At 37.5% G+C, this 25,039-nt stretch overlaps 1 protein-coding gene across 4 annotated transcripts in view; it reads right to left on the bottom strand.

The window, feature by feature from the left end:
- The window catches only part of cadm2b (cell adhesion molecule 2b), a 141,963-nt gene that overhangs the window by 41,006 nt on the left and 75,918 nt on the right, over positions 1-25,039 (bottom strand). For all 4 annotated transcript variants that reach the window (XM_005735982.1, XM_005735983.1, XM_005735984.1 and 1 more), the window contains exon 2: positions 1,025-1,051. In XM_005735982.1, coding sequence (XP_005736039.1) covers positions 1,025-1,051 — 27 coding nt within the window. The remainder of the gene's footprint in view (positions 1-1,024; positions 1,052-25,039) is intronic.

Genomic DNA, 25,039 nt, shown 5'->3' with positions numbered 1-25,039 from the left:
ATATATATAATATATTATCAACAATTAATCAGCTACAAAGGTGCTTCTGAAAAAGCCTGTCCCATTCTACGGGTACAAAGGCTAAATGTGTATCTTCTGTTAATTATAAAAAAAACCTCCTTGGTAATTAGAAAAGACAGTATTTTCCAGGAGGGAGTGTGGGGCTTAACATTCATTTTAAGAAAAAACCAAAAATAAAACATTAATCATTTAGTTTGGTTGAGGATATGTAAAAGAAAAAACATCCACAAACAGCAAAACAAATAGACTGAAAACTAATTAATGTATGAGTGTATGATTGTAGTGAGGGATTCAAATAAAAAATGGTAAGGTAGACATAAAGCAAACAATATCTTCGTAACACCTAGATAATGAAAAAAATGCTAGCAAACTAACAAACAAAAAAGACCAATAACACAAAATGTATGTTGAACTTAAAGAAACATTGTTAAAATGACCAAATATCTAAATTAATAATGCATTTGAAAGCAGATTTTAATAGGCAATAGATCAGACCCATTGAAGTGAACATATTTATCTGAAAAAGTGTAAAATACTGATGGTCAGAGGTGAAAAAAAAATAAAGTTGGTTACCAGAACATCTCCTGTTTGAATGTGCAATACAGCTAAGAAAATCTGTTGAGGATGAGTAAATAAGAAATGATCCCCCCTAAATATGAGGTGTCCTTGAACTGGAAACCACCCCCAGCTGCTCCAGATGAGCTGCACAGAGGCCAAATGCAGGAAAGCATGGCTTGGTGAGGCAGGCAGCACTTCAGTGTGAAATCTACACATACGTGAAGAAGATTGTATCTGAAAACAGCAAGGATGTTCAACAAACCTTTCCTGGAGAAAGAAAGGTTAACAACGACAACAAAAAAATGCCCAGAATGGTTCAGGAGGAGCAGCGTATGTTAATGCTTGCTAGGCTTTTGGTGGAGATAAAAGGGTGATCCAAACATTGTTTATTGGGAACTGCGTGCAACATAAATCATGTAGCAAGAAAATGGAGGCAATAACTCACCTCTAGCTTTGCTTTTTGTCCCAGCCACTGATAGCATGAGGGGGTAAAGGAAGGAGACAGGAAGTTAGATAGGTAGTGTGAAGGAATACAATTGATAGCATAATGATTATTTGCTCCATGGTGACAGGAAGTATAAGATTAAATGTTGTTAATATGGAAATGGGAGTAGGATACTCAGTACTCATTTATAACATAACTTGATGATGTGTCAAGTGTTATCACCAATACATTACCAAGAGACAGAAAAGACTTGACTATTACATCTTTATCAGTTTTAACTCTATTACAACCTTATTTGTACCATTAATCCTTCATTAAAACATGCATCTGTAGCTCCTGTCCCAAGTAATGTAGTTACTTAGAATTAAAGTCAAATGAAAGTCAGAACACTCCAATATAGTTATGGTAACTGTAACTGCCTATTTTTTCTGGCAATAGTGTTGCATATGACATGATTAAATACTAAATACAGCTTTACAGCAGCATCTGTTAGGACAGTAAAACACCAAGGGTCTTTGGATCAAGTTAAAGCGAACTAATGTAATCATTTTATGCAAAGCAGTTATTTGATGTCATCACATGAGTACAAGAGGTGAGTATGTAATCCCCAAAAGTGCCTGTCTGAGTATTTCAGAAAGTGATGATCTTCTGGGATTTTTCCACACAAATATCACTAGGGTTTACAGAGAATTGTCCAATAAAGTGGAAATATCCATTAAGTGGCAATTCTCTGGGTGTAAATGCCTTGTTGATGCTGGAAGTCAGAGGAGGGTTGCTAGAATGCTTTGAGATGACGAGATGATGAGGTAACAATAATTCAAATGACAATTCATTACAACTAAGGTATGCAAGAAAAGCATCACCGAATGGAAACAAGTTGAACCTTGAAGCAGATGGGCTACAGCAGAAGACCACATTGGGTGCCACTCCCAAGCTTAGCTTACTAAGGACAGGAAGCTGAGGCTACAATTCACACGGGCTCACAAAACCAGACAATAGTAGATTGGAAAAATGTTGCTGGGTTTAATGAGTCTTAATTTCGGCTGCGAGAGTCAGATGGTAGGATCAGAATTTGGCCAAAAGTATATGAAAACATGAAATCGTCAACAGTATAGGTTGGTGGTGGTTGGTGTCATGGATATTTCCTTGGGACATTTTGGGGCCTTTAGTACCAACTGAACAATGGTTTAACAGGCTACCTGAGTATTGTTGGCGACCATATCTTTCCCTTGATTAGTGCTGCCAGCAAGATAATGCTGTATGTCACCCAGCTTTAATCATCGCAAACATCTCCCCTAGACATATACATACTGTACCTCCCACAGGTATGTCATCTGGACCAACTGCCTTTCGGTCTTCATCCTCTTCACAGCTGCTCTTACTTCCTCCTTACTAATTCTCTGGATTCTGTCCTCCTCGCTCTCCCATTTTCTGCATTCATTATTCTCAAAATACTGCTTACACGTACCCAGTATGCTCTTTACACACATCTCTATCTCTATTCTTAACCACCCTAACCCACAGCAGATTCTTTCCAGCTCAATCTCTCTACGTAACCAACTGATAAAATTCCTTTTTTCCTTCCTTAGTGTCCACCTCACCAAAAATCGGTTTTGAACTGGATATCCTGGCAACAACTGAAACTATTACGCTATTATAAGCTGAAGTCTGATTTCTCAGGGAATGTAACTAGAACCTGAAAAATCTGTGGAACCTGATGTTAAGGTGCAGTTTACACAGTCCAAAGTCTGCATTAGAAAGAACAGAAGGATAAACAAAAACGTTTAAGCATTTGTAATTTATTTTTTTTCTTATTTTTTTATTTATTTTGGCATTAGTGATTTATTTTTGCTTGAAAATTAATGTTTTACTTACAAATTTCTCCCAGATTTTCACAGACTAAAGGTCATGCAATGCGCTGCTACTTGTGGACAGAGAAAATAACTCAAAAAAAGCACTTCTGAAATTGTCAAGAAAGCCTCACTTATACAATTTACCACTCTTCTCTGGTCCACAAATGTACTGTATGCTGACACATCTGGTCTATTATGGGAAATATCCAACAGACCACTATCCCTTTCCAGCTGCTGGTGCCAGTGGCATTGTTCACGCTATGCATGCCTCATTTGATTCTCTTGTTGTGAAGAATAATTTTTCACTTCTTATCATTTTTCTGCTACTCAAAGTTGCATTAGTATTCAACATGCTCATGAATGCTGCGTGTTTGTTTTCCCCATTGCTGATATTTGATATCAGCTGGCCATCGCTGGTAACAATAATAACACAGTTGCAGAGAAAGGTCTTAGAGAGGCATGACACTTCCCGTGTTCTTGCGTGTGCATGTGTGTTTTAAATAATGCTGCTGAAATTAAAAGAGTGTCCCGTAATCAGTCCTTTTTTCCCCTTTGCAACCAGCCTTCACAAGGCAAGTTCTGCACATTCGTATTTGTTCTCTCTTAATAGTCAGGTCAAATGTTCAATAAAAACTATGATTAGATTGCTAGTTGTGGTATTTTGGAAAAAGTAATATTTCTGACTTGTGCACAAGGGATAAAATTTTTATCTATAAAAAATGGATAATTTTTTGATGATCCTTGAACAAACTTATCTGATGAGGAAACCTGGAAGATCACACAAGTAATGTATGACAATCTACTATCTAATGGAAAATTCATTGTTTTTGACACTCATTAATCTTTCTGTAAGCCTTCAAGCCTGCGCCTCTTCCTATTTTCTCCTTATGTGGAAGTTATTAATCACAGACTCTCTCTAAATTTAATAGTGTTGACAAAGTCAGACACCATGATAAGATTCTCCTTGCTGTGAACTGGAAATGTTTGCAAGCACATGGCAAGCATATCAATATATTCTCTCTGACAAGTATAACACTTTGACATTCCTAAGAGGACTTTCACTGAAAATCGATAGGAGAGCGCATAACAACACACTTCTGTAAGAATGTCAGTATATTTAATACACTTGTCATGGTTAACTGCACAAGGTCAACGCTACAGCGTGTGGAAATACTGCAAACGCCCACCTGCTACTGTTCATATAACTAAATGAACTGAGTAATTATATTAATAATCACACTTTATTATAGCATAATGAGGAGAGTCAACTCTCTCAAAAGCAGGAATAATCGTGAGCAGGTTTGAAAATCATTCAGCGTGATGAAATACAATGTTGCACCTATATATGTGTCTATATAATCATTAGATCAATTAGATTAATTATTGCAAGAAGAGCAGGGCGATATGACCAAAAATATTTATCACGATATACATTTGAAAATTTGCAATAATGATATAACTGATGATATAATTGACACTAGACAAAATACTTTACAACTCCACAACTTTATTTATGTGCATGGAAGTTATATAAAAATTTAGCAGTGCAAATGCAAATTCCTTGCTGACAGTTTAACCAAAAGGCATTTCCAGTGGAAACTGGCCGACAATCCTCAGCATAACCGTGTATAATATTCACAAAACTTAAAAAGAGGTTATACACACACAATAAGGTAATTGTTAGGATGCCTGGGTCGTTGACCCAGAGTTTTGAGTTTATTATATCATTTATCATTTCTTTGTCAGAGTTGTCTTCTGGTTTCTGTTCTGTTCCATAGTTGCTGTCTCCCTGTGTCCAGTCAGAGTCTGTGTCTGTAGTTCCGTCTGTGTTATGTTTCCTGTTTTACTTTGGAGGTGCATGTCTTATGTTAATGTGTCTGGTTTTGCTTCCCCTGTTTCGTTAGGCCTGATTTGCCCCAGCTGTGTTTCTCTCCTATTCTCACGTCCCATCTGACGTTAAGAGTAATAAACTCACCTCTGATCCGTGGGGAACTTCCCTTTTGGATGATGACGTAGACTGGGAAACGTTTTTTTCATTTTGCTCCCTCTGAGCAGGGAGGAATCAAGGACAATAATCCTCAGCTTAAGACTATGAACCCTGTTAAAACTGTGAGCAATGTTACTAGTACTAAGACATTCAGTTCAGGTTCTGTCAGTTCAGGTTTTGTCAAGTCTGGTTCAGTCATCCCCAAGTCAGCTCACTCTAAGACTGTTAAACCTAGGATTTTGAAAACTGTTAATCATGGTGAAAAGGGGTTAAAACCTATTTTAGCTGAGTCAATTGTTGCTGAGCCTGCTCCTCTGCCTTCCTGCCTTTCTGTCTCCGCTGGAGGGTCCGAGGGGCCCGTCCAGTCTTCGTCGCCTGTAGCGCCACCATCAGCGGCTCCCACGCCGTCGTTGCCTGGTCCTGCCTCGCCTGGTCCTGCCACTGCCAAGCGCCGTCCAGTCCACGTCCAGCACCTCAACATTGCCAGCCACCTTCCAGGCTGATGACTGGACTTCATTGCCATCGTGGATGGCCTCCTGAACTGCGTCGCCGCCGCTGCCGCTGCCTTCCGCGCGGCCGGCCTCCGGGCCTCCTTCGCCTGCCTTCGCGCCGCTGTCCTCTGCGTGGCCGGCCTCCGGACCTCCTTCGCCGCTGTTGCTTTTCACACAGTCGGCCTCCTGAACTGCCCGGGTTTGGACCTTGTGCTGTCTACCTCCAGGCCGGCCCCCTGAACTTTTTTTTGGAACTGTTTTCATGGCCTCCTGCACCTTTTGTGGACCTTGTTTGTTTGGTTGTTTTGAGTTGTTTTCTGGGCTCCTGTGTTTGCTGTTTTGGTTTCTGGCTCCTTGTGTTTCATTTGCAAGTAATCCTATTATTAATTTATTATGGAAAAACATTGCGTTTTAGTGGACTCTTGAGAAATTAAGAAGCTAAATGGATGAAATGCTATTAGTTCAAGTTGAACATATAAGAGAAGTTGCTACTAAACACTGTTTTAGTCTATGCATCCCTTAAAACCTCCAGGTTTAGGTTGCTAAGTGACATGTCACTGATGAATTCTGCATGGCTTAAATGAAAATTAAAAATGAAAGATGAAAACAGTGTGTCTATAAATGTAATAACATTAAAGTCAAGGTATTAAGCTGGCCTATGGTTGTTGTTGTTTTTATAACAACAATAGCCATCCATGTTTTTAACTGTATCCAAATATGGACATGTTTTCTTATGCAGTTTTAGAGTATTTTACAATTATCCTTGTGGATTATTATTAAGTACTTGTTGTAATTAGTTAAATAAACCACATAATATAATTAACTTGTTTTCCTTTGTACAGTTCATTTTTACTGCCTCCTGAGTGGGGTTTAAAAATGCATTTTCCTTTTGTCCCAAATAGCAAAATGCCAAAATAACAGTGGTTTAGAAAATAACCCTTAAAATAACATAAGACGCCGCTTTCAAGATAAAAGAGTACTAATAAATATACACAACTGTTGCTTATTTAGGCATAGTTTATACTTACACTCATTTATCACCATGCCTAAAATAATCTTACTTAATGATGAACAAATTAAGACTGCAAAATGTTAAAAAAACAAAACAAAAATAAAGGAACCACAGCTTATCTAAAGTAGCTTTACATAACAAAACAAGCCAAAAACAGCAGGAACTGATGAAACCATGTTCAAGATGAGTAGGGATCCCACACCAGCTGAATGAGTCCAATATTTGCCAGAACTGAACAATAAAACTGATAATAGCATGTCAATGACAATGACATAGGAAAGCAATAAGAAAAGGAGAGATATAACAAAGCAGAACAATGGGACTTTGGCCAGTTCACCCACCAGAGGCATTCTGTGACTTTTACAGTGTGTCAGGAAATAGTCTGTTCACTTGTCTTTAAAACTCATTTCCTAACGTGGGAATATAAGCTTTAACAAAGCGATGGTTGTTGATCCCTGTGGTGATTAGCTTAAGCAACCACTGAGAGGTTTGCCTTCTAACAGTCAGCTCTGGACTTTGTCCCTCAGCTGGCCATCACTGGGGTCACTGCTCTCCTTCTGCCAGTGTCACACAGCAAACTCTCCTGGGACAGCGTGGCTGTAAGTAACCCTCTGACAGGGAAGTACTTCATCATATTCAGCTCACATCCACACAGCCACAAGTGGAATCACAGGGCAGTTTTAATAGCTGTTCTGGGGAGCTGTGCATGTGGGTGGCCCTCAAACATCAGTGGCAGGTAACTGAAATTTTTGGTCTTCAAAATGCTTGTTTTTGATCAGCCAACATTTCACAGACCAGCAATATCCAATTTGGAATGGCATTAAACTGAGAAAGAGCTGGAACATTTTGAGCAGAGGACAATCAGAAGATGATCAAAATCATTGCTCATTAAATTTCTATTAATTTGATGCTTCAGTTTTTTTGTCACGTTTCGGCTGTGTGCAGGCAGGAATTGGACCCAAACGCAAACTCACTATAAATGGGATTGAATTCAAAATGGCAGCTTTTGTTGCTGAACAAAGAACGTCTACAAAACCTAAACTGAGAAGAATCTAAAAAAACACACACAGCATGAGGGACGACACAACACTGACTCAGAGAAACACAGGGTTTAAATACACTGGGAAGTAACGAGGGGAATAAGATACAGAAAGAGGGCACAGCTGGGAGAAATCAGAACTGACAAGACAAGGAAGCAAAGCAGGATACACTCACATGAGACACAGACCTTCAAAGTAAAACAGGAAGTAGTACAGATCCAAACTAGACTAGGGGAGACAGGGCAACTAAGAAACACAGAGAACAACAACAAAGAGACACAGAGGGCAGCTACTAAATACTCAGAGAACTAAACAGAATACAAGAAGGCCAAACTAAGACACTAGACTATAGAATAAACTGGGGCAACAAAGAACTAAGAGCATAATACAAAAACTCAGAGATACAAGAAACTCAAAACACTGGGTCACGACCCAGGACCGTGACATTTTTCCCATAATGTCCCTACATCCAAGTCTACCAACAACTGATTTTTAAAAAAGTGCCAGAAACGTATTTGAAGAAATATGGCGAATGTTCTCATTTAAATGTTACTGATCAGCTTCGATAAACATAAACATGACATTTGTCCATAGAAAGCCTTTTTTACATTTCGCACCCAACAGGAGATAGTTCACATCAAGCATGTGCATAACTTGAGAAATGTAGGAAATTGCCTGGGTAGAGCATGCAGGAGCATGCAGGAGCAAACATGTCGCGCACTAGCTTTCTGGGAATTCACTGGACTATTTACCTGCACTATGGATGCAATTGGACCTCACACTGAGTTATGTACTTTGCGCTATGTAACACCTCATAATGTAATGTAACTGCAATGTAATGCTCAGAATATTTTAGGGCAGAAGTGTATTTGTAAAAATCACTATAGGACCATAGCAACATTTTATAGAAGGAGCCTCTAGATTAAAAGATTACTGTTTACCTTTGAGCTAATTACAAAAGACCTGCACAAAGTGTGGCAAACTACAACAGAACAAACATTCTGTACAATCTGTAACACTTTATGCAACAGTTTGATTGCACTAGTGCAAGATTCCTATGATTCCCCGACCACATGTGGCTCTCTTACCAGCATCTCCTTATGGCTTTAACAAAAAGCTAGATAAATATGAAAATTATCCTTAACCTCAGTTGCATTGGTTAGCCTGGGTAAATACACATAAATGGCTAGTCCAGAGCCCCCCTACTCTGAATTCTAAATTTAACTAAAACAAAAAGTCAAGGAGGAAACTAGAGCAGGAAACAAGACAAATGTGTTTGCGCTCACTGCCAATTGTACAGTTTACAAGTATGCTTGATCTTTTGCTGGACTTACAATACAATTAAAAACAACTACATTATACTTACTGTTGTCTTTTCAAAACTATTGGGCTGCCTTTTATGAAATGTATTATCAAAACAGGATCCTTTTAATTTGATTAATTTGCACAAAAACAAGTAGGACTCACAGCTGCAGCTATGCATGGCTGCACAGCTTTGTGTTAGGAGACCTGGGTCGTTGACCCAGACTTTTGAGTTTTCATTATTATTGTACTTTGATTTTGCCTTTATTTATCTGTTCTTTTGGTTTCTTTGTTAGTGTTCTGTGTTCTGTTTTTTGATTTTCACTCCCACCTCAGTTGAGTCTGCACTTTGGGTCCTCCATACCTGCACACAGCCTAAACATGACAGCTTTGTAGTTACCCATATATCAAAGTAGGCCTAAACATGGTGATAGATATTTTTTATTGCATTACAATAAAATTAATAAGTAAATAATAATTAGTTATTGTAGTTCTAGTCTGTGATTCCATGAATTCAACAAAAACAAGGTATTATTATAATCAAAAATTAAATAATGATAACTTATCTAGCCACATGTGGTAAAGCATTTTAATTTTACCTTTTAGTAATATTGACAGGCTCAATTATACCCAAGAAGCTGTTTTACATTCATTATGCCAAGTTTAAACAAACAGTTTTTACAGCTCCACAATGATTTTGAAGGGTTTAGAAAAGTTTAAAAATGGCTCTTATAATAGTAAAGATTGGTGACCCCAGCAATCAGCCTATTGAAAATGACATTGTGCAGTTAGTTAAGTGTAATTGCAAAATCCTCTTAGCAGTGAATACTTTGTGTTTATCACCAGTGTCGAGCTGTACTCAATGATCAGTGTCTTCAGCTCTATGTATTGATAATAACCAATAAATTATACTAATAATAGAGCCTCCTGCTTTACCCCTCTATTAATAACAGCACTTCCACTCAGAGAAACACAAGCTTACTTTTCTCCTGGGAGCACACGGCCCCGTACATCTCTACTGCTGGTCCAATAAAAACACCACAATTTAAGCACACTGGTAGAACACTGTGAAAGGTAGCATTACAGACACACATATTGTACCTGATGACACCCCAAACCAATTCCTTCTTCAATTTTCTCATCTTGTCTCTACTGTGTTTCAATTGGAGCACTTCATGTAACAAAAGCCTGCAAGTGTCCCTCCAGTTAGAGGAACACAAGCAGGGGAAGGCAAGCCAGAGTAATTGCAAAAACCTGATTTAACACAGCTGTGTCAAGGTGTAGCCACTGTATGATGAATAAGACCCAGTCATCTTTCCATGTCACACTGTTATTGTAAAAGTAAATGCAACATACAATCCTGGTACACAGTAATAGGGGCATCAGTAAAAAATACACTACACCAAAATCCAGTAGTAGTTTATAAGTTTATTTTGGCCTATTACATTCTCTAAATGGGCTAAAAGATGATGTATGTAATAGTTAGAGATGTAAGAAAGAGTTAGAACTATAAAAGGGATTTCAACCAATAAAGGTTAATAGAAAAATATAACAAACATACTTGAAGAGAACACCAGTCACAAAGATAAGGTTAATCAAACTGCTTATACAAACATGTATGAAGTAAAGCCCTTTCATCCAATTAAAAAACATAAAAATCAAACATCCTCTTTACACTCAAAAAAAATGAAATTGGGTGGTTGTTACATCCTGGGTTCAAATCCACAATGTGGCGAAGTTTGCAGTGGGTTCTCTCCACGTACTCTGGTTTCCTCCACAGTTAAAAGTCATGCAGTTGTAAGGGTAACTGGTTATTCTAAATTACCCAAATGTGTTGAAGTGAAAATGGTTGTTTGCCTCTGTATGATAGACTAGCGACCTGTCCAGTGTGTACCCTGCCCCTGTGACCCTATCACTTCTGCAGCCCAGATAAAGATAAGAAGATGGGTGGACTGGAAGTTGCTGTAAATCCGTTGAATTTTTTTGTTGAACATTAGGTAATATGAATACAACATGTACTACAAAAATAAGTTACATTTCATTCATTCAACAAGATTATCATTGGTGTAACAAACAAATATTTTACTAGTTCATGTAACAAGACTGACTTTTGATGTGCCAAAGTGTTTAAACAATCTAAGATGAATTTAAATAAATTTAATTAGACTAATGTGGTACAAACATGTTGATTGAACAAAAGTCAAATTAATTGAATGTTAATGTTAATATTATGTGAAACCTACACACATATATCGTGTTGACACAACACAACCAAGAAATGATTAATATAACATGATTTGTTTAGATGGAATATAAGTGGCAAGATAAAATTACGTTCATCCAATGAATTATTTTTTTTGAGTGTAGAAAATACTGTAATAAGATGGTTCACTGGCTCTGGTTATTTGACAGCACATTTTACTACACTCAGCACTCAAAATATGGTGCTTGCATGCAAAATTTGTTTTGATGTTTTGATATGTTTATATTTTTTTCGATTAATTTGGGTGCAAGCAATACGCAAACTTATGGAGAACAAGCACAGCAGAGCAGGCTTTGCCCCAAAGCGTGAATGCAGTGCATCTGGTTGGAAATATGTGCAAAGAATCAAAATTTCCCCAAATAACTCATAAGTGAAACCTTAGTTAAAACGAAAACATCTTTTTTCAGTCGATGTAAAAGCAGGCAATGAGCTAATTTATTCAACTGGACCAACAAAATAGGTTCTAGTGACAGTCAGTCCAAAAAATATCTGTTATTGCACATAAATATTAATCTCTACATCAGCTTTGGAAAAACTGTGAAACCGTGAAGATGTTGAAAATAACAACAAGATGATTAAGATAGAAGGGAAGTTAAAGGATGTACTACCATCTTTTCCCAGAATAAGATTAGTATTGTTCTTACTATAGCATTAGTACATAGACTTAAGAATACATAATCAATGTGGGCCTAATTAATGGAGAGATATATGTTCTTTGGTAATTACAATAGAAGCTTTAGGCTTATTTTAACAACAAACACCTAAACACCAAGTAGAATTATACTGTCTTAATATTATAAATAAAAGTTTGCAAAAAGTACATTTTGCCTTTGTTTATGTGTTGTTGAAAATTTAAATCCAAAGTGGCACGTCAACTCAGACACTGATAAAATGAAGAAGGGCTATATCATTTTACTAAATTATACTTTAAAACACTTCGGCAGGAGACAGAAAAGAGGCAGAGGTACAAAGGGAGAGAGAACAAAGAGTATAAGGCAATGGAGAATAAAATGAACAGGAGGAATGAAATGTAGAAGTCGGAGCCAGAAGATGAGAAGAAGAGGGTGAAGGTTCTAGAAAGCCGAGACACAAAAGAGAAAGTCAAATTATTTATTTATCTTTATATATACGATTCGCATATATTACTACCTGACAGATAATTTATGCCATTTCCCAACAGCATTGTTTTAAAGAACTTTTTCAAATAAACTCAGGTTTAAAACACAAAAAAAACCCAACTGCAATATTTACCACAGTACTGAAAAATTAAAATGTAACATCATGTAATATTTAAACTAATCTTTTTATTTTTAGGTTGCTTTTAAAATCTGACCAGGCACTACAAGAATGAAAAGGAAAATTATGTGTCTGTTAATTTTTTATGTCTGTGAGTATCCAAGTCATGTTTTACAATGTATTACAATGCTAATATTCTTTCAATTTTGATTTATTTTTCCTGTCATTATTTTTCTTTTTTCTTTTTTCTTTTCTTTTCTTTTCTTTCTTTTTCTTTTTTTTTTTTACAAAATAAACAATTTACTGTATAAATTACTGTAAAACCTGTTGTTAAAGCTGGACCATCACTAGATGTAGTGTTACTATGAAAAAAACTTTAAAAATGTCATTTTCGGTAATGAAATACTGCGTTAATGTGTACACACTCACTCACACGGCTAACACACACGCGTGGCATATGGCTAACTGCTATATTTTTTTTAGCAATTTCATTGATGTACATGAATAAAGTAAATTTCAAAAATAGTCTAACACCATGTTGTCACTCCATGTTACTGTTTCATGCTACATAAATCAAACCAAATGCAAACTTAGAGATACATATGCTGTTTAATGATAGGCTTAGTTATACATTTTTGGCCGATGCTTTCAGGTGCATGCCTATGAAGCTGAAGCCCCTGTTCTTTGTGCTTTGGCTCACCAGTCCTGTTCTGACACTAATTTTAACCTTTTAGCTAGCAAGCCACCTCTGCACATGCAATGGTAAGAATGGATTTTTAAAAGGTTTAACGACAGGGTGCTGCTATAGTTTACTTGGCTGAGCAAGAGACCCATATGCTGAAAGGTTGCAAGGGCCTGGTTTGATTCTGCTCTGGACCATTTCCTGCATGTCATCCGTCCCTTGATCTCTGCTGGCATTCTTTCTGTTTTTAACTCTGTACTATTTCTGTCCAATAAAGGCTCAAACGCCAGGGAAAAATAACAAAGAACTAGGTCATATGAAGCATCTATCTAATGTAATTTGTAAGTCATATCACTTCTTTGATAAATATTGGACTTGAGGTTTGAAATTACATTTAACTGACTATATGATTATAAAATACAAGAGAGAAAGAGAAACGCTTCCATTGGCCAATAATAGCTCTGAAGGATTAGTCTGTATACCTACTTTAATGTTGGCAAAAACATGAGTCATAGCATCAGATAGGGGAAACATGCAGCTTCAGCCTTGGTCTTGGATTGTGATATTTATTACATTTTTCTATTTTTTTCTTGTTTTCTTCTATCTCATTCTTTCCATAGCAGCACTTAAGTCAAATCTTTGTTTTTGCTTCAGGCACAACATTTTAAGATTTACCATTTCAGTGGCCCATTCGACACAAAATTGCCTTTTCAGTAGAGGTTGTAAGTGGTTTGCAGTACAGCAACACGAAGACTTGCAATTTAGTATGAAAAGACGTAAAATGCTTACTTCTGTCTTGTACCTTTACTTCCTGCCTGCACACTGAACAACTCAGATGTAGCTTAAATCTTTTAACTGGCCAAAACATTAGGTTAAAGGTTTGTCATGTAATAAAAGCCCTTTTTCTGTGGCATTCACAATAAGGCGAAGATGTCAACATAGCAGTCTGTCACTCACTACTACCTGTTAGGCAAGTTATGGTATGCATGACATGAGGTTTCAGTCTAGTTTAGCTGTTCTTGATATAAACTGAGATTGTGTCCATCTCTATACTTGCTGCTCTACCACAAATCAAATACTTCAGTTACACAAAATTGCTTGACATTATGTAGCTGTGCCAATGCCTTGTAGAAGCCCTCTGCATGCAGATGAGGGTCCCTGCTTAAGGCAATCCAAGACTCAAACCTCCTAAGTCTTTCTCTGCCAACCCCAAGGATAATGGCAGGCATACACTCCACTACTCTCCTCTAGTTTCAGTCTAGCATGACGGTGGGTGACACTGTAGGTATTCATATGGCACACAAGGGAAAATATGATAACAAACATGAATTTGACAATCTGCAAAGAACAGTAATGAGACCTATAACCAGTTTAATTCAGAAAACAAGTGAATGACATTTCCTTATTTTATTTGATAAATGACAATATTTCAATCGAGCACCTTTAACAGAATAACTAAAAGACAGCATAATGGTTACATATGCATAATCATAACTCTGCTCATTTGCTTAATTGGCAGAATGACTCATGGTACAAAAGCTTCCTTTAAATGATATTTCATGAGCATATTTATGGAAAAAGAGATGTGGCATTGGATCAGTAGGAAATCCATCCTTCCATTTTCTTACGTTTATTCAATTCAGACTGGACCCTATCCCATCTGTCTTAGGGCGGGAGGCAGGGTACACCCTGTGCAGACAACCATTCACACTCACACCACTTAATCTAAACCCAATAACTGCATGCCTTTGGAGTGTGGGAGCTGGAGTACCTGGAGAGAACCCACACAAAAAACCAGGAGAACATGCAAACTCCACACAGAAAGACCCTCATGGTGGAATTGAACTCAGGACCTTGTTGTGAGGCAACAGTGCTGCTTCATACAGAGACATTGTCACGGTCCTGGGTTGGTGACCCAGTGTTTTGATTTTTGTTTATTATTATTATTATTATTATTATTATTATTATTATTATTATTATTATTATTATTATTATTATTATTATTAACAACAACAATCTTTGGTTTTATCTTGGTTTATGTCTACTCGTGTTTTGGTTGCTGTTTTGTCTTTCTAGTACTTTGTCCTCGTGTTTATTCTCTTGTTCAGTCATCAGTCAGTTGTGTCTCATGTCACTCCTGTCCCTGTACTCTATGTTCCCTCTGTTACCATGTCAGTTATGTTGTAGGGTTAAGCTTGTGTCTCTGAGTCAGTGTCTGTGCGTACGTGGCGTATTTCCTGTTTTATTCTGATAGTCTGTCTCCTACGCCAGCGTATCTAGTTTTGCCTTCCCTCGTCCCATTATGTCTGATTTGTCCCAGCTGTATTTCTTCCTGTTCCCCATCCTCTCATGATTCTACCTGTGTATTTCAGTCCTCAGTCTTCCTCTGCTTGTTGTCGTGTTGTTAACCTTCATGTACTCCCTCTCCGTGCTTTTCTCGCTCTGTGTTCCTGGTGAAATTCTAGTTTTTAGTTTCTGGTTTAGTTCTCCTAGTTTTAGTTTGTTGAGTCCAGCTTATTTTCGAGTTCATGTTGGAGGTTTTTTGGTTAGTTTGGTAAAGTTTATTTCTTATGCAAAGTGTCTCCAGCGAATAAAGCTGTGTTTTGAGTTTAAGTCTCATCTCTGACCGACCTACATTTGCGTCCTATCCAGCCTTCCACACAGCACACCATGACAGAGGGTTTAGGGTTTGTTTTTTTAGAAAGATTTTTTTTAACTTTACATTTTACATCTTTCTACTTCTTTGCATAATTCAAAAAAAGAAAAAGACTATTAATAGTGTTTTTGTAGTTTGCTTGGAGTAAAAGGAAATTTATATTAAGCATTGCACTTGATGCAAACCTAAACTCCGTGAAAACTGTGAAAATGTGACATCTACTAAATAAGCTGGCTGTTTCAGAGTATAAGTTATGGGTCTGATTTGTGAAAATCAAGTGTAAAGTTAAATGTTTTGCTTAAATGTTAGGTCAAGCTTCTTCACTTTAGCACATGAAATTAAGCTGAGAGGCGGTGAAGAGGACTTGATGTTCTAATGCCTAAAAATGGGAGACACCCCGCTGGTGTTGGTAAACACTATAAACATAATTCATCAAAATTTTCTTTGACAAAACAGGATTGTTCCGTGTCATATGTAACTACATGTCAGATGCACATACACACATGGTCACCCTCCTTGTATATCAGCCCCTTATCTTTCAAAACATACTCAGAGTTGTGTTCTATGTCTCAGTGATGAAATTCTAAAGAAGGTCAATCTCTGGAGAGCACTTCTGGCTGCAAAGATAATCCACTTTGATGAATTTGCTCACATTCACACAAGTGTCTTCCTTAAATCTTTCCACCTTGATATGCAATAGATGCTTCATAAATCACCTGGGCTTGCAAAGACTTTTATGCTTTACGATCAGTTGAATTGAAAACTTGTTGAGAGTGACAAGGTGATGTGTTGGAGATGTTACAATGAGAGGCACTTAACACTCTGAGCAGTTCAAGAACACAATCCAACCTAACATTAAAGTCAAACAGTGACTTTGTTATTTCATACTAGCATTACAATTTGAAACTGGATAACAAGATGCAGCAAAGATGAAAGATGAAGAATAGCAATAACTGTCACTGGCTTTCCATTCAATGTGTACTTCCAATTATTTAAAATTTTTATTAATTTTTCAGTTAAAATGATTCACCTTGGGGCTAGCAGAACCTTCCTTATGATAGAACCAATGGAAACAACATGGCAAGAAGTCAAACTGGAAACGGTAACAACTGTAAAGTTCTCTTGTAGGTTTTCATGCATATTTTCTGAAAAAAGACTGTTAACTAGCACATTTTGGCTGTAAGGCACATGAGCTATCATGCTTAGGGTATTAAAATAAAAAGCTAGAGTTTACATGACTCCAAGAGTGCTTCCGAGTCAATGATTTTGAGTTGCCTTTGGCAAGGGGAGAAAGCCTGGTACATTCAGTGAATTTACCTTTGCTCAGAGACTCCAACAGCGCTTCCCGGGAATTTTACTACTCATGTTATTATTGAAACTGTAGAGCACTGTGTTTTATTTATCAGTAATGAGGCCTTTCTTTTGTGGGTTAACCTGCTGAGCCTCTGCTCTAAATAACAGCTGTCAAGCCCTCACTGCCTTTTAAAATACCAACTATCCATGGCATGAGTGACTCTACCTTTTGGGATTATAGCTTTTTAATGGATTCCTTTTCAAATAGGGCTTGGTCTCTGCTCTTCAAAGTTGCATTTGAAGAGTAGAGGCCACATGTCATTAATCAGCTACTACAGGTGGATAGTCCAAGAGTCTCCCAGTAGGGAGTTAAGTAAGGCAAGTGGTAATCTGCTCAGCCCAGATACTAATAGTATCACCAAGCAGTTGCTCAAAGCAAGAGTTGTAAGTTCAGCAGTTCACAGGACTGGATATGAAATTCAAGCACAGAAGAATACAAGGTCCCCTCACTTTTTTACTATTGCATTTTCTGCTACATTCATCAGGTTCATTCCTTTACCATAGGATGAAATTTGAATGTCATCAGCAGACTTCATTTTTTGTTTCAAAATTGAATTTTCATATTAAAATTATGATCATTTGGTTTTCTGAAAATCTGATCTTTAGAGAATTTCAAATATTTTAAATAATATTACTGACAGCAAATAACTAACTAACTAACTAACTAATAAATAGTTTTCATTTAAGAATGAATTTTCATTTAACATACTGAGGGGTGACCCTGCTTGTCAGAGCATATAAGACCCACTTGTTTTCCCAATGCAGCCCTAGTTTATGGGACCAGTCCTCACTAAAGGCTTTGGTAACTAAAACCAGCAGTCTGTCTCTCTCAGGGATTTCAAGGAACCCTGAAGGAAAGGAGTGAAATTGCATCCCGCTCTCCTGAGACAGCAGGTTTCTTCGAAGCTAGAACTCCCACTGTGTTCTGTCTAAGAGAGGCAGAATCGGTGAAACCATGGCAAATGGGGCAAAAGAGGAGCCACCTCAATCAGTCTCACTCTTTCTACCTGAATAAGCTGCAGGATAGTCAAATTAGTGAAAGTGTAGAGCAGACCCTGGGGCCATGTGTGCGCCAGAACATTACACCCCAGAGGCAGCTTGTCATTCATCAGAGACAATGTGCTGACTCTGTGGAAGTTATTAAGTCTCCTTCAGACCTGCAAAAGCAACAGTGGGTCTCCTTGACCATTTTGCAATGGAGTCTTTAGTGGCTTAAGTTTGTAAAACCTCTTGGCATGATGTCTTCTGCAATGGTTATCGGCCCTGACACCAGTACAACTGTGAGCAGGAAAAAGGATGGCGAGTCCACAGCCACCATTTGGTTTCCAGCATGTATAGGATGGGAAAAGCAATCTGATGATCAAATGTTGCTATACATCTGTGTGATGTATTAGCTAATGCAGGGCTAGATTATTAGCTAGATTGTTATTAGATTATGACACCGCAAACAATAGATCAACAGGGAATCCCAGCTGCCAGTCAGGTGAAATGAATGGAGACCAAAAAGAACCTCTTCATATGGGCTGGAGTTAACTTCTCATTCTCCTTGTTCCCACCAGGCCTGCAAGCTTATGATGCCACTACCAATATAATAGAAAAGGGAATCACATTCAGCATAATCAGTAGAGGTAAACAGAAGAAAGACACGGTGTACTCTAATTAAATTAAATGCCAATCAAGAGGTCACCAAATGCATGGAGTTTAATAAAACCTTCAAAACCCTGAATATATCAGCTTTGTTTTAAAGTGGCATCAGCAGCTGTTGCAGTGATGACACGCATGCCACAGACAAATCAAATTAAACATTTGAACATCTGTCTACTGTACAAATGAGCACTAAGAAAGAAAACTCAACAAAAAATTACCAAGATAATTATAGTTTCGGAAAAAAATATCACTCAGTAGAAACTACATATTTTTTGACAGACTAAGTGTATGTTAAAAAACTCAATTTTTATTTTTGGCACATCTTCACCATTTGCTTTATCTTACATCTGCATGCTGTGCCTTTGCATGCACAATAGCTGCCACTGAAGGAAATTAAAAGGCTGCGGCCAGGATCATACAGATGAGCCAGGAGGTGGACGGAAGAAACAAAAACAGGTTATATCTGAATTATAAAAAAATAACAACAAAAAATAAATAAATACAGGAAAAGGGACAGTAAGAGCTAGCAAAAAAACAATGCTGTTTAGAAAAGCATAGTAAACTAATAATGTATCTGCAATCCATATGTTCAACTTTTTTTTCTGACACTTACACATACATGTTTTCCAGTGATTCCATTTTAGCTTATGGTTTGGGTTCAATCCAAGTCGCTTATTGTTAATGCAAAATATTTTCAATGTCAAGTATTTACTGTCTAGTGCACTTAATATTACCAATCTCCAGCTCTGCAAGCCTTTCAACCTTAATGTTTAGAAATAATTCCAGAAAGTCTCTGATGATCTAAAAGAAAAACAAAGGTACTTATGGATCTAACTTTTATTTTGAAATGATCAATTCTGTTTTTTGTTACTTCTGATAATAAAAAAAAAATGCTAATTGATTAAACAATAAATCAGAATCAGAAAGACTTTATTTATCCCCAAGGGGCAATTAGTAAGACAACAGTCAGACAGTGATCCTGATTCAAACAGCTTTGAAATTAGGGCAAATTTTTCCATGTCTCAGATGGTCAGTGGTTTTGAATGCTTTGTGTCTCAAAATTCAAACATATCTAACTGCATTAGACTACTTCTTGTTACAAATATGGTAACGGCTCAATACCATCACAACAAATTAACCTAATGAAACTAATAGCTTCATTCATGTCAGTGCTTTACAGCATTGGCTTAAGTAATGCAATTAACAGCTAGTGTGGCCCCCGTCTAAAATCCATTAGTCATGGTTATGGTGTAACCATCTATTTTGATATTTTTATAATTGAATATTACTGCATAATATTTTCATAAGCTATTGGTGGGTAGCAAGGCCTGTTAAATACAGTTGCCCACCCTTGTGCTATTGAGGGGACAGTATGGAGCAGAAAAAAAATCCATTCTTATTTTAACAAATGTTAAAATAAAAAACGTTTTTAAAAAAACAACCCTATACATTAAAAAGAATCACACTGCTTGGTTTTCCTACAACATGCTGGTGTGGTAACATGGTTTCATAAGGGAGGGGGCACCATAACAGTATAACTGTTTAATGACACCCTTTGGTCTTGATTAGTCTTACAATCTTAAGTATAATTTTGAGTTCTTGTCTAAATACTTCCTGTGGAGTGCTGTCAGTAATCTACTATATAACCATTCCATGATAAAAGTAAATCAGCGTGGCCAAAAGAAGCTTTCATTTTTTTTGGCTTATGACAGGACTGTTCAGTGCCAGCTGGTCAGAAAGTCTGTCTGTGCACTGAAAAAAAAAATAAATGATTTGGGTATTCTCATCTTTAATAAGAGTACAAAATCAATTTTAGGCAGTTAGTGAAAAAAATATTATTGTAGTTGTTTTTTCTCCCTTTTTTCAATCTTTATTTCCTTTTCATAACTACAAATAAGCACCACAATAGAAGAAATTTAATATTTAATCCAAAGTAATAGCAATAGTAATATCTTTTTTTTAACTTTTCACGTGACTAGTAGATTCAGGTGAATGCAATCAGCTACAATTGTGTCAGAAACATAAAGATTTTAATCTCTTTGTGTTGCATGTCTTTTCATGCCCTAGTTACCGTGGTAGTGATACAGTAACTGTTCATATTTAGAAGGATGACACATTAATGTCACTGTTTCAAAAGCAGCCCTATTTTGAGAGTGAACAAGTAACCTCCATCTTGGCCAGTAAAGTCAAGAACCATCCAGATCTTGCTGGAGTCAGTTTGTGGATTACAAAGGAGGGGAGAGATGGAAGCAATGACCACCGTGACCAGAGACACGCCTTGCTGAGGATGAGACAATGCGTCTGCTGGAAATGAGCCAAGAGCTGCACTCAGTGCAGTCCCCAGACAGGTTTTGAATTCAGGGTATATAGGAATTCACTTTCCTTTGACAACAGCCACACTGCGGGGTCTGGAAACATAGCAGTAACGAACATCACTGTTGCTAGGGTCATTCCCAGTAGCTCAGTTCCCAGCTGCAATAATTTATTCTTAATCCCTAAAAGACTCTTTCCCCTCTAAAACAATGCAAAATATCCAAGAAAAGCCACAAGGTAGACAAAAAATATGCCTCATGTTTAACTTTTGCAAACCATTTTGTTCATTGCTGAATTTATGGCCATGAAGGGACATGGTTGAGAAAGAACCAGACAAAAAAAAACAAAAACAAGATTTCTTTAAGGAAAAGACCATTTTACACTGACAGTACTTATCCATATTCATTATTGTTGATATGGTGCCTTATTCATGACACATTTACTATGTGAAGTGCAGTGATGGGAATAACGGCGTTACAAGTAACGGCGTTACTAACGGCCATAGCCTTAACGAGATTAACGCTGACAACACTAATAGATATATATATATTGCTGAAAACTCATTAGATTTATAAAGCTACATAAATAAAGCTATAGTGTTTCTGTACTACATGTGTCGGGTAAACATGGCAATATTTTCCCTCTGAAAACAGGTTAGAGACGAAGGACTATGTGTTTTTATTGCTGTTTTTAAGGACACTTTAGCTTCGCCTCAACCGCATTTCAGTGCCTATGAGGAATCTTCCTCAAAGTACTGCTGCATTCTAATTAGTGAATGCACAGGCTGATTGGGCACTTTAAAAATAGCTTCCCTGGAGATAAGTAAAGAGAAGGACAGCATGGGCTGAATAATATGATGTTCTTTTGAAAATAAAGAGAAAAACACACGCAGAAGCTCTGTCTTTAAAAGTACTCTTTGTGAAAAGAATTTGCCGGTGCAAATATCCCATTAAAATATGTGCTTTAACTGATAACTTAAAAGGATTTCAAGGTAATAAAAACTCTGCAAACACACATTGGAGGAGCAGACATTTCCTCATCTGTGACAAAACTTAAATGTGCCACAATTTAATGGATCAGAGTTCTGTGCATGGCAACAGATGGGGGTCTAGCTGGCATACCCCTCATTATTGCGCCTCTAAGCCCTTCTCTCTCCCATTGCCACCTGTCCAGCAGGTCTAATGTTATTCTCGCACCTGGGCAGGCCATCACAAGCTATCTTCAAAGTTGTGCTCTGAGGGCATTCGTTCTTTCTGCAACATGTCACCGCTAAAAGAAAGAGAAACAGCACACATTCGCCGAGACTGAGACTGCAGCATCCACAAATTAGAGCGACTGAAATAAGCTGTAAAGCATCTTGGCAGCAGGATACATTTTTGAATAACCTATCACTATAATAATGGATGTACGTTTGCTTTGGCTAACTGTGAGGGCATTTCCTATTTATTTTGTCGACAAATATCTATTCAGCCCACACATTCGCACACTAACATAAACATTCTCTAATCTCTGAGCAAGAGCAAAACTGTTCCAATCACAGAAAAGAGCAGATGACAGTGATTAAGATGGGCAAAGAAAATGCTCACAGGAGCAGATGAGAGATCCATATGTATGAAGATAAGCATGGCATCAAACAGCTGAGTCCACTGTGTTTAGTTTCTTGGAAAAGGAAATTCAGAAAGCGCTGCCCATGTCTTCAATGCCTTCATTACAAAACTACCAAAAGTGTGGCTGGTATTACTTTGACCTTCACCTGTATGCTTGCATGTCATGATGTGGACATGATTGCACCTGTTGTTGTATCACAAAAGTGGTTTTGGGGACATCCAAGGATCGGTTTCATAATGGGTGCAGTTCTAGTACGTATTAACATATTGTCAGGAAGCCTCAGTGGTATCACATTTTACATTTCTGTGACACAATATTTGTGTTAATTAGCCACCAGCCAGGCCTACTTTTTATTTAAAACATTCATGCCGCTTGTATCGTCGTGTCCTCCTTAATATTACTTTGCTTAATGTAATGTTGTGACATTACGGTAAAGAGGGTTAGATCGCATTGATTTTTCAAAAGAATGGACTCAAACCAGAGTCAGCATTTCTCAATCGTCACATGTAATTTTTTCTTTTTGCCTAAGTTGTCTCAGATATCTTCAACTGAGGACACGCACCACATCTGTCATTGCAGCACAATTTTTGGTTTGTCCACCAAAGACAAGAAAGTTGAGAGCGCAAAAGAGGACAAGGGAGTTGTTCGAATGACTGCTTTGCAAACAGCTTCCACAATGTGTTGAACCGTCAGCCCTTGCCTGTGGATACTGACTGCTCCTTCATTGCATTCATTAACATATCTTTAAAACTACTCTTCAGCTCAAGGTCTAGAAGTTGATTAAAGGCATGTTTGCTTGGAGGCAGGAAGAACAAAGGTTTCGCAGTGCTGTAAGAGGAGCACAGTATCTGCGGGGCTGCTATTAAAAACTGTAATATCGGTTTAGCCTCTCAGACCCCAGCCATCAATAAGAAGGTCTTCATGACTGACAAAGGCAAACAGGCAAACAGCAAACAGCTCACAGGCACAATCCTACCTGATAAGGCCCATAACCTCATTCACTCTTCGCTGCAGGAGTTAATCGAGTCAGGCTGACATCATGAACTGAGATAATGCCAATAAATACCATTTTCTCACACCATGTTCGATAATTATAGCTCTCTAATCCACCAGTTGCCGGGGTCTAAGGGTGAAGACACTAGTTCAAGATAAAACTCTGTATGTTCATTACTGCAATCATATGGAAGCTGTTCCTTTTTGTGCTAAAAAATTGTATCCATTGTGTAAAAAAAAAAGGCAACGTTGTGCAACTCTCATTTCATGTTGGTGCCAGTTTTTATTCCCCAAACAGAAGCATTGAAGAAAAAGTGGAATTAGTTTGTTTGGGTTTTTTTTTTTTGTTCAGTACAAGCAGCTCATACTAATGGGTCTTGCAGGGGTTGCTTTTTGGACTGGACTATTTTCCCTTTGTTCAATTATGTATTCATAGCTTTGCGCTTTACTCCAGAGGAAATAGGAAACACATGACTATTGACTGCTGCTGCCAGGAAAGTCTTTCACAATACGTTCTCAATACATAAACTTCAGTTTGTTCTAATCTCAGCCTCCTCGTCCAAGGAAGTGTCTCTTTCACTCGCTTCTCTGCCTCTTGTGCTGTGTGTAATTTTGCGCTGTCATAACTGATACATATGACAGTCTTGCTGATAGTTCCTTTTATAGACTAACAATCATCAGATTTGCTCATGTCCCCATGTTGACAGAAAAACAAGATCTTCAGTTTTATCAGCATTGCCAGTTCAGCAGTCATCACAGTCAAGTCACACAGCGAATGTCCTTGAATACAAAAAACTTTTGGGTGTAGGCTAATAGTCATATGTTTCTTCACTATATAACATAAAGAAAAAAGACATGCAATGGCATTTACTCTTCTGTTTGTAAAGCATCTTACGAACATCTCCGCAATTAAAATAAAATCACCTTGGTCTACTGTCTCTGAATGGCTGTCTATAGTGATGGATGCCTGGTGTTGGAAGGGGCTGTTCACACACCTCTAGTGAAGTATCATTCTCTGCAGAGCTGATGTGGGGTGTTCGCCAAGTGATGTCCCTGACTGAGCCCTCCATCACACTTTTCATGAGATGGACAGAGAGAATACCCTTCCTCCCCAGAGACTGATTACCTGCAGTCGGCTGTTGGGAGAGATTAACCTTCCAAGTTTAGAATAGCAAGGTTCTACTGGTGTTCAGGGTAGTTTGATACCTTTTGAGACCTTCAATATCTATGTAGGACATTTGGATACTGAAGCTAAAACATTAAAACTATACATTACAACTAAGTTATAAATGGCAAATGGTGGCTTTTTACATATTTGGTGGTGGCTTTTTTTTTTTTTTTTTACATATTGTTACATATATATAGATATAGATATAGATATCCAAAATAATAGTATAATGAAAACTATACAATACTATCTATACGATAGGACAGGACATACGACAGGACAAAGACAATACAAAGTGGATTGTGTGGTTGGTATTGAATACCAGGTTCAAGTTATTGTCAAGTTATTATAGACGAGACATGACAAAGACATGTGCAAGGTGCAAAATTTGCAAATGTAGTATAGTTTAGA

This window comes from Pundamilia nyererei, unplaced genomic scaffold (assembly GCF_000239375.1).
Source record: "Pundamilia nyererei isolate P.nyererei 1_Seehausen unplaced genomic scaffold, PunNye1.0 scaffold00066, whole genome shotgun sequence".
NCBI classification, from domain to species: domain Eukaryota; kingdom Metazoa; phylum Chordata; class Actinopteri; order Cichliformes; family Cichlidae; genus Pundamilia; species Pundamilia nyererei.
Note: the sequence above shows the minus strand (reverse complement) of the source record. Positions and strands in the feature narration are given on the sequence as shown.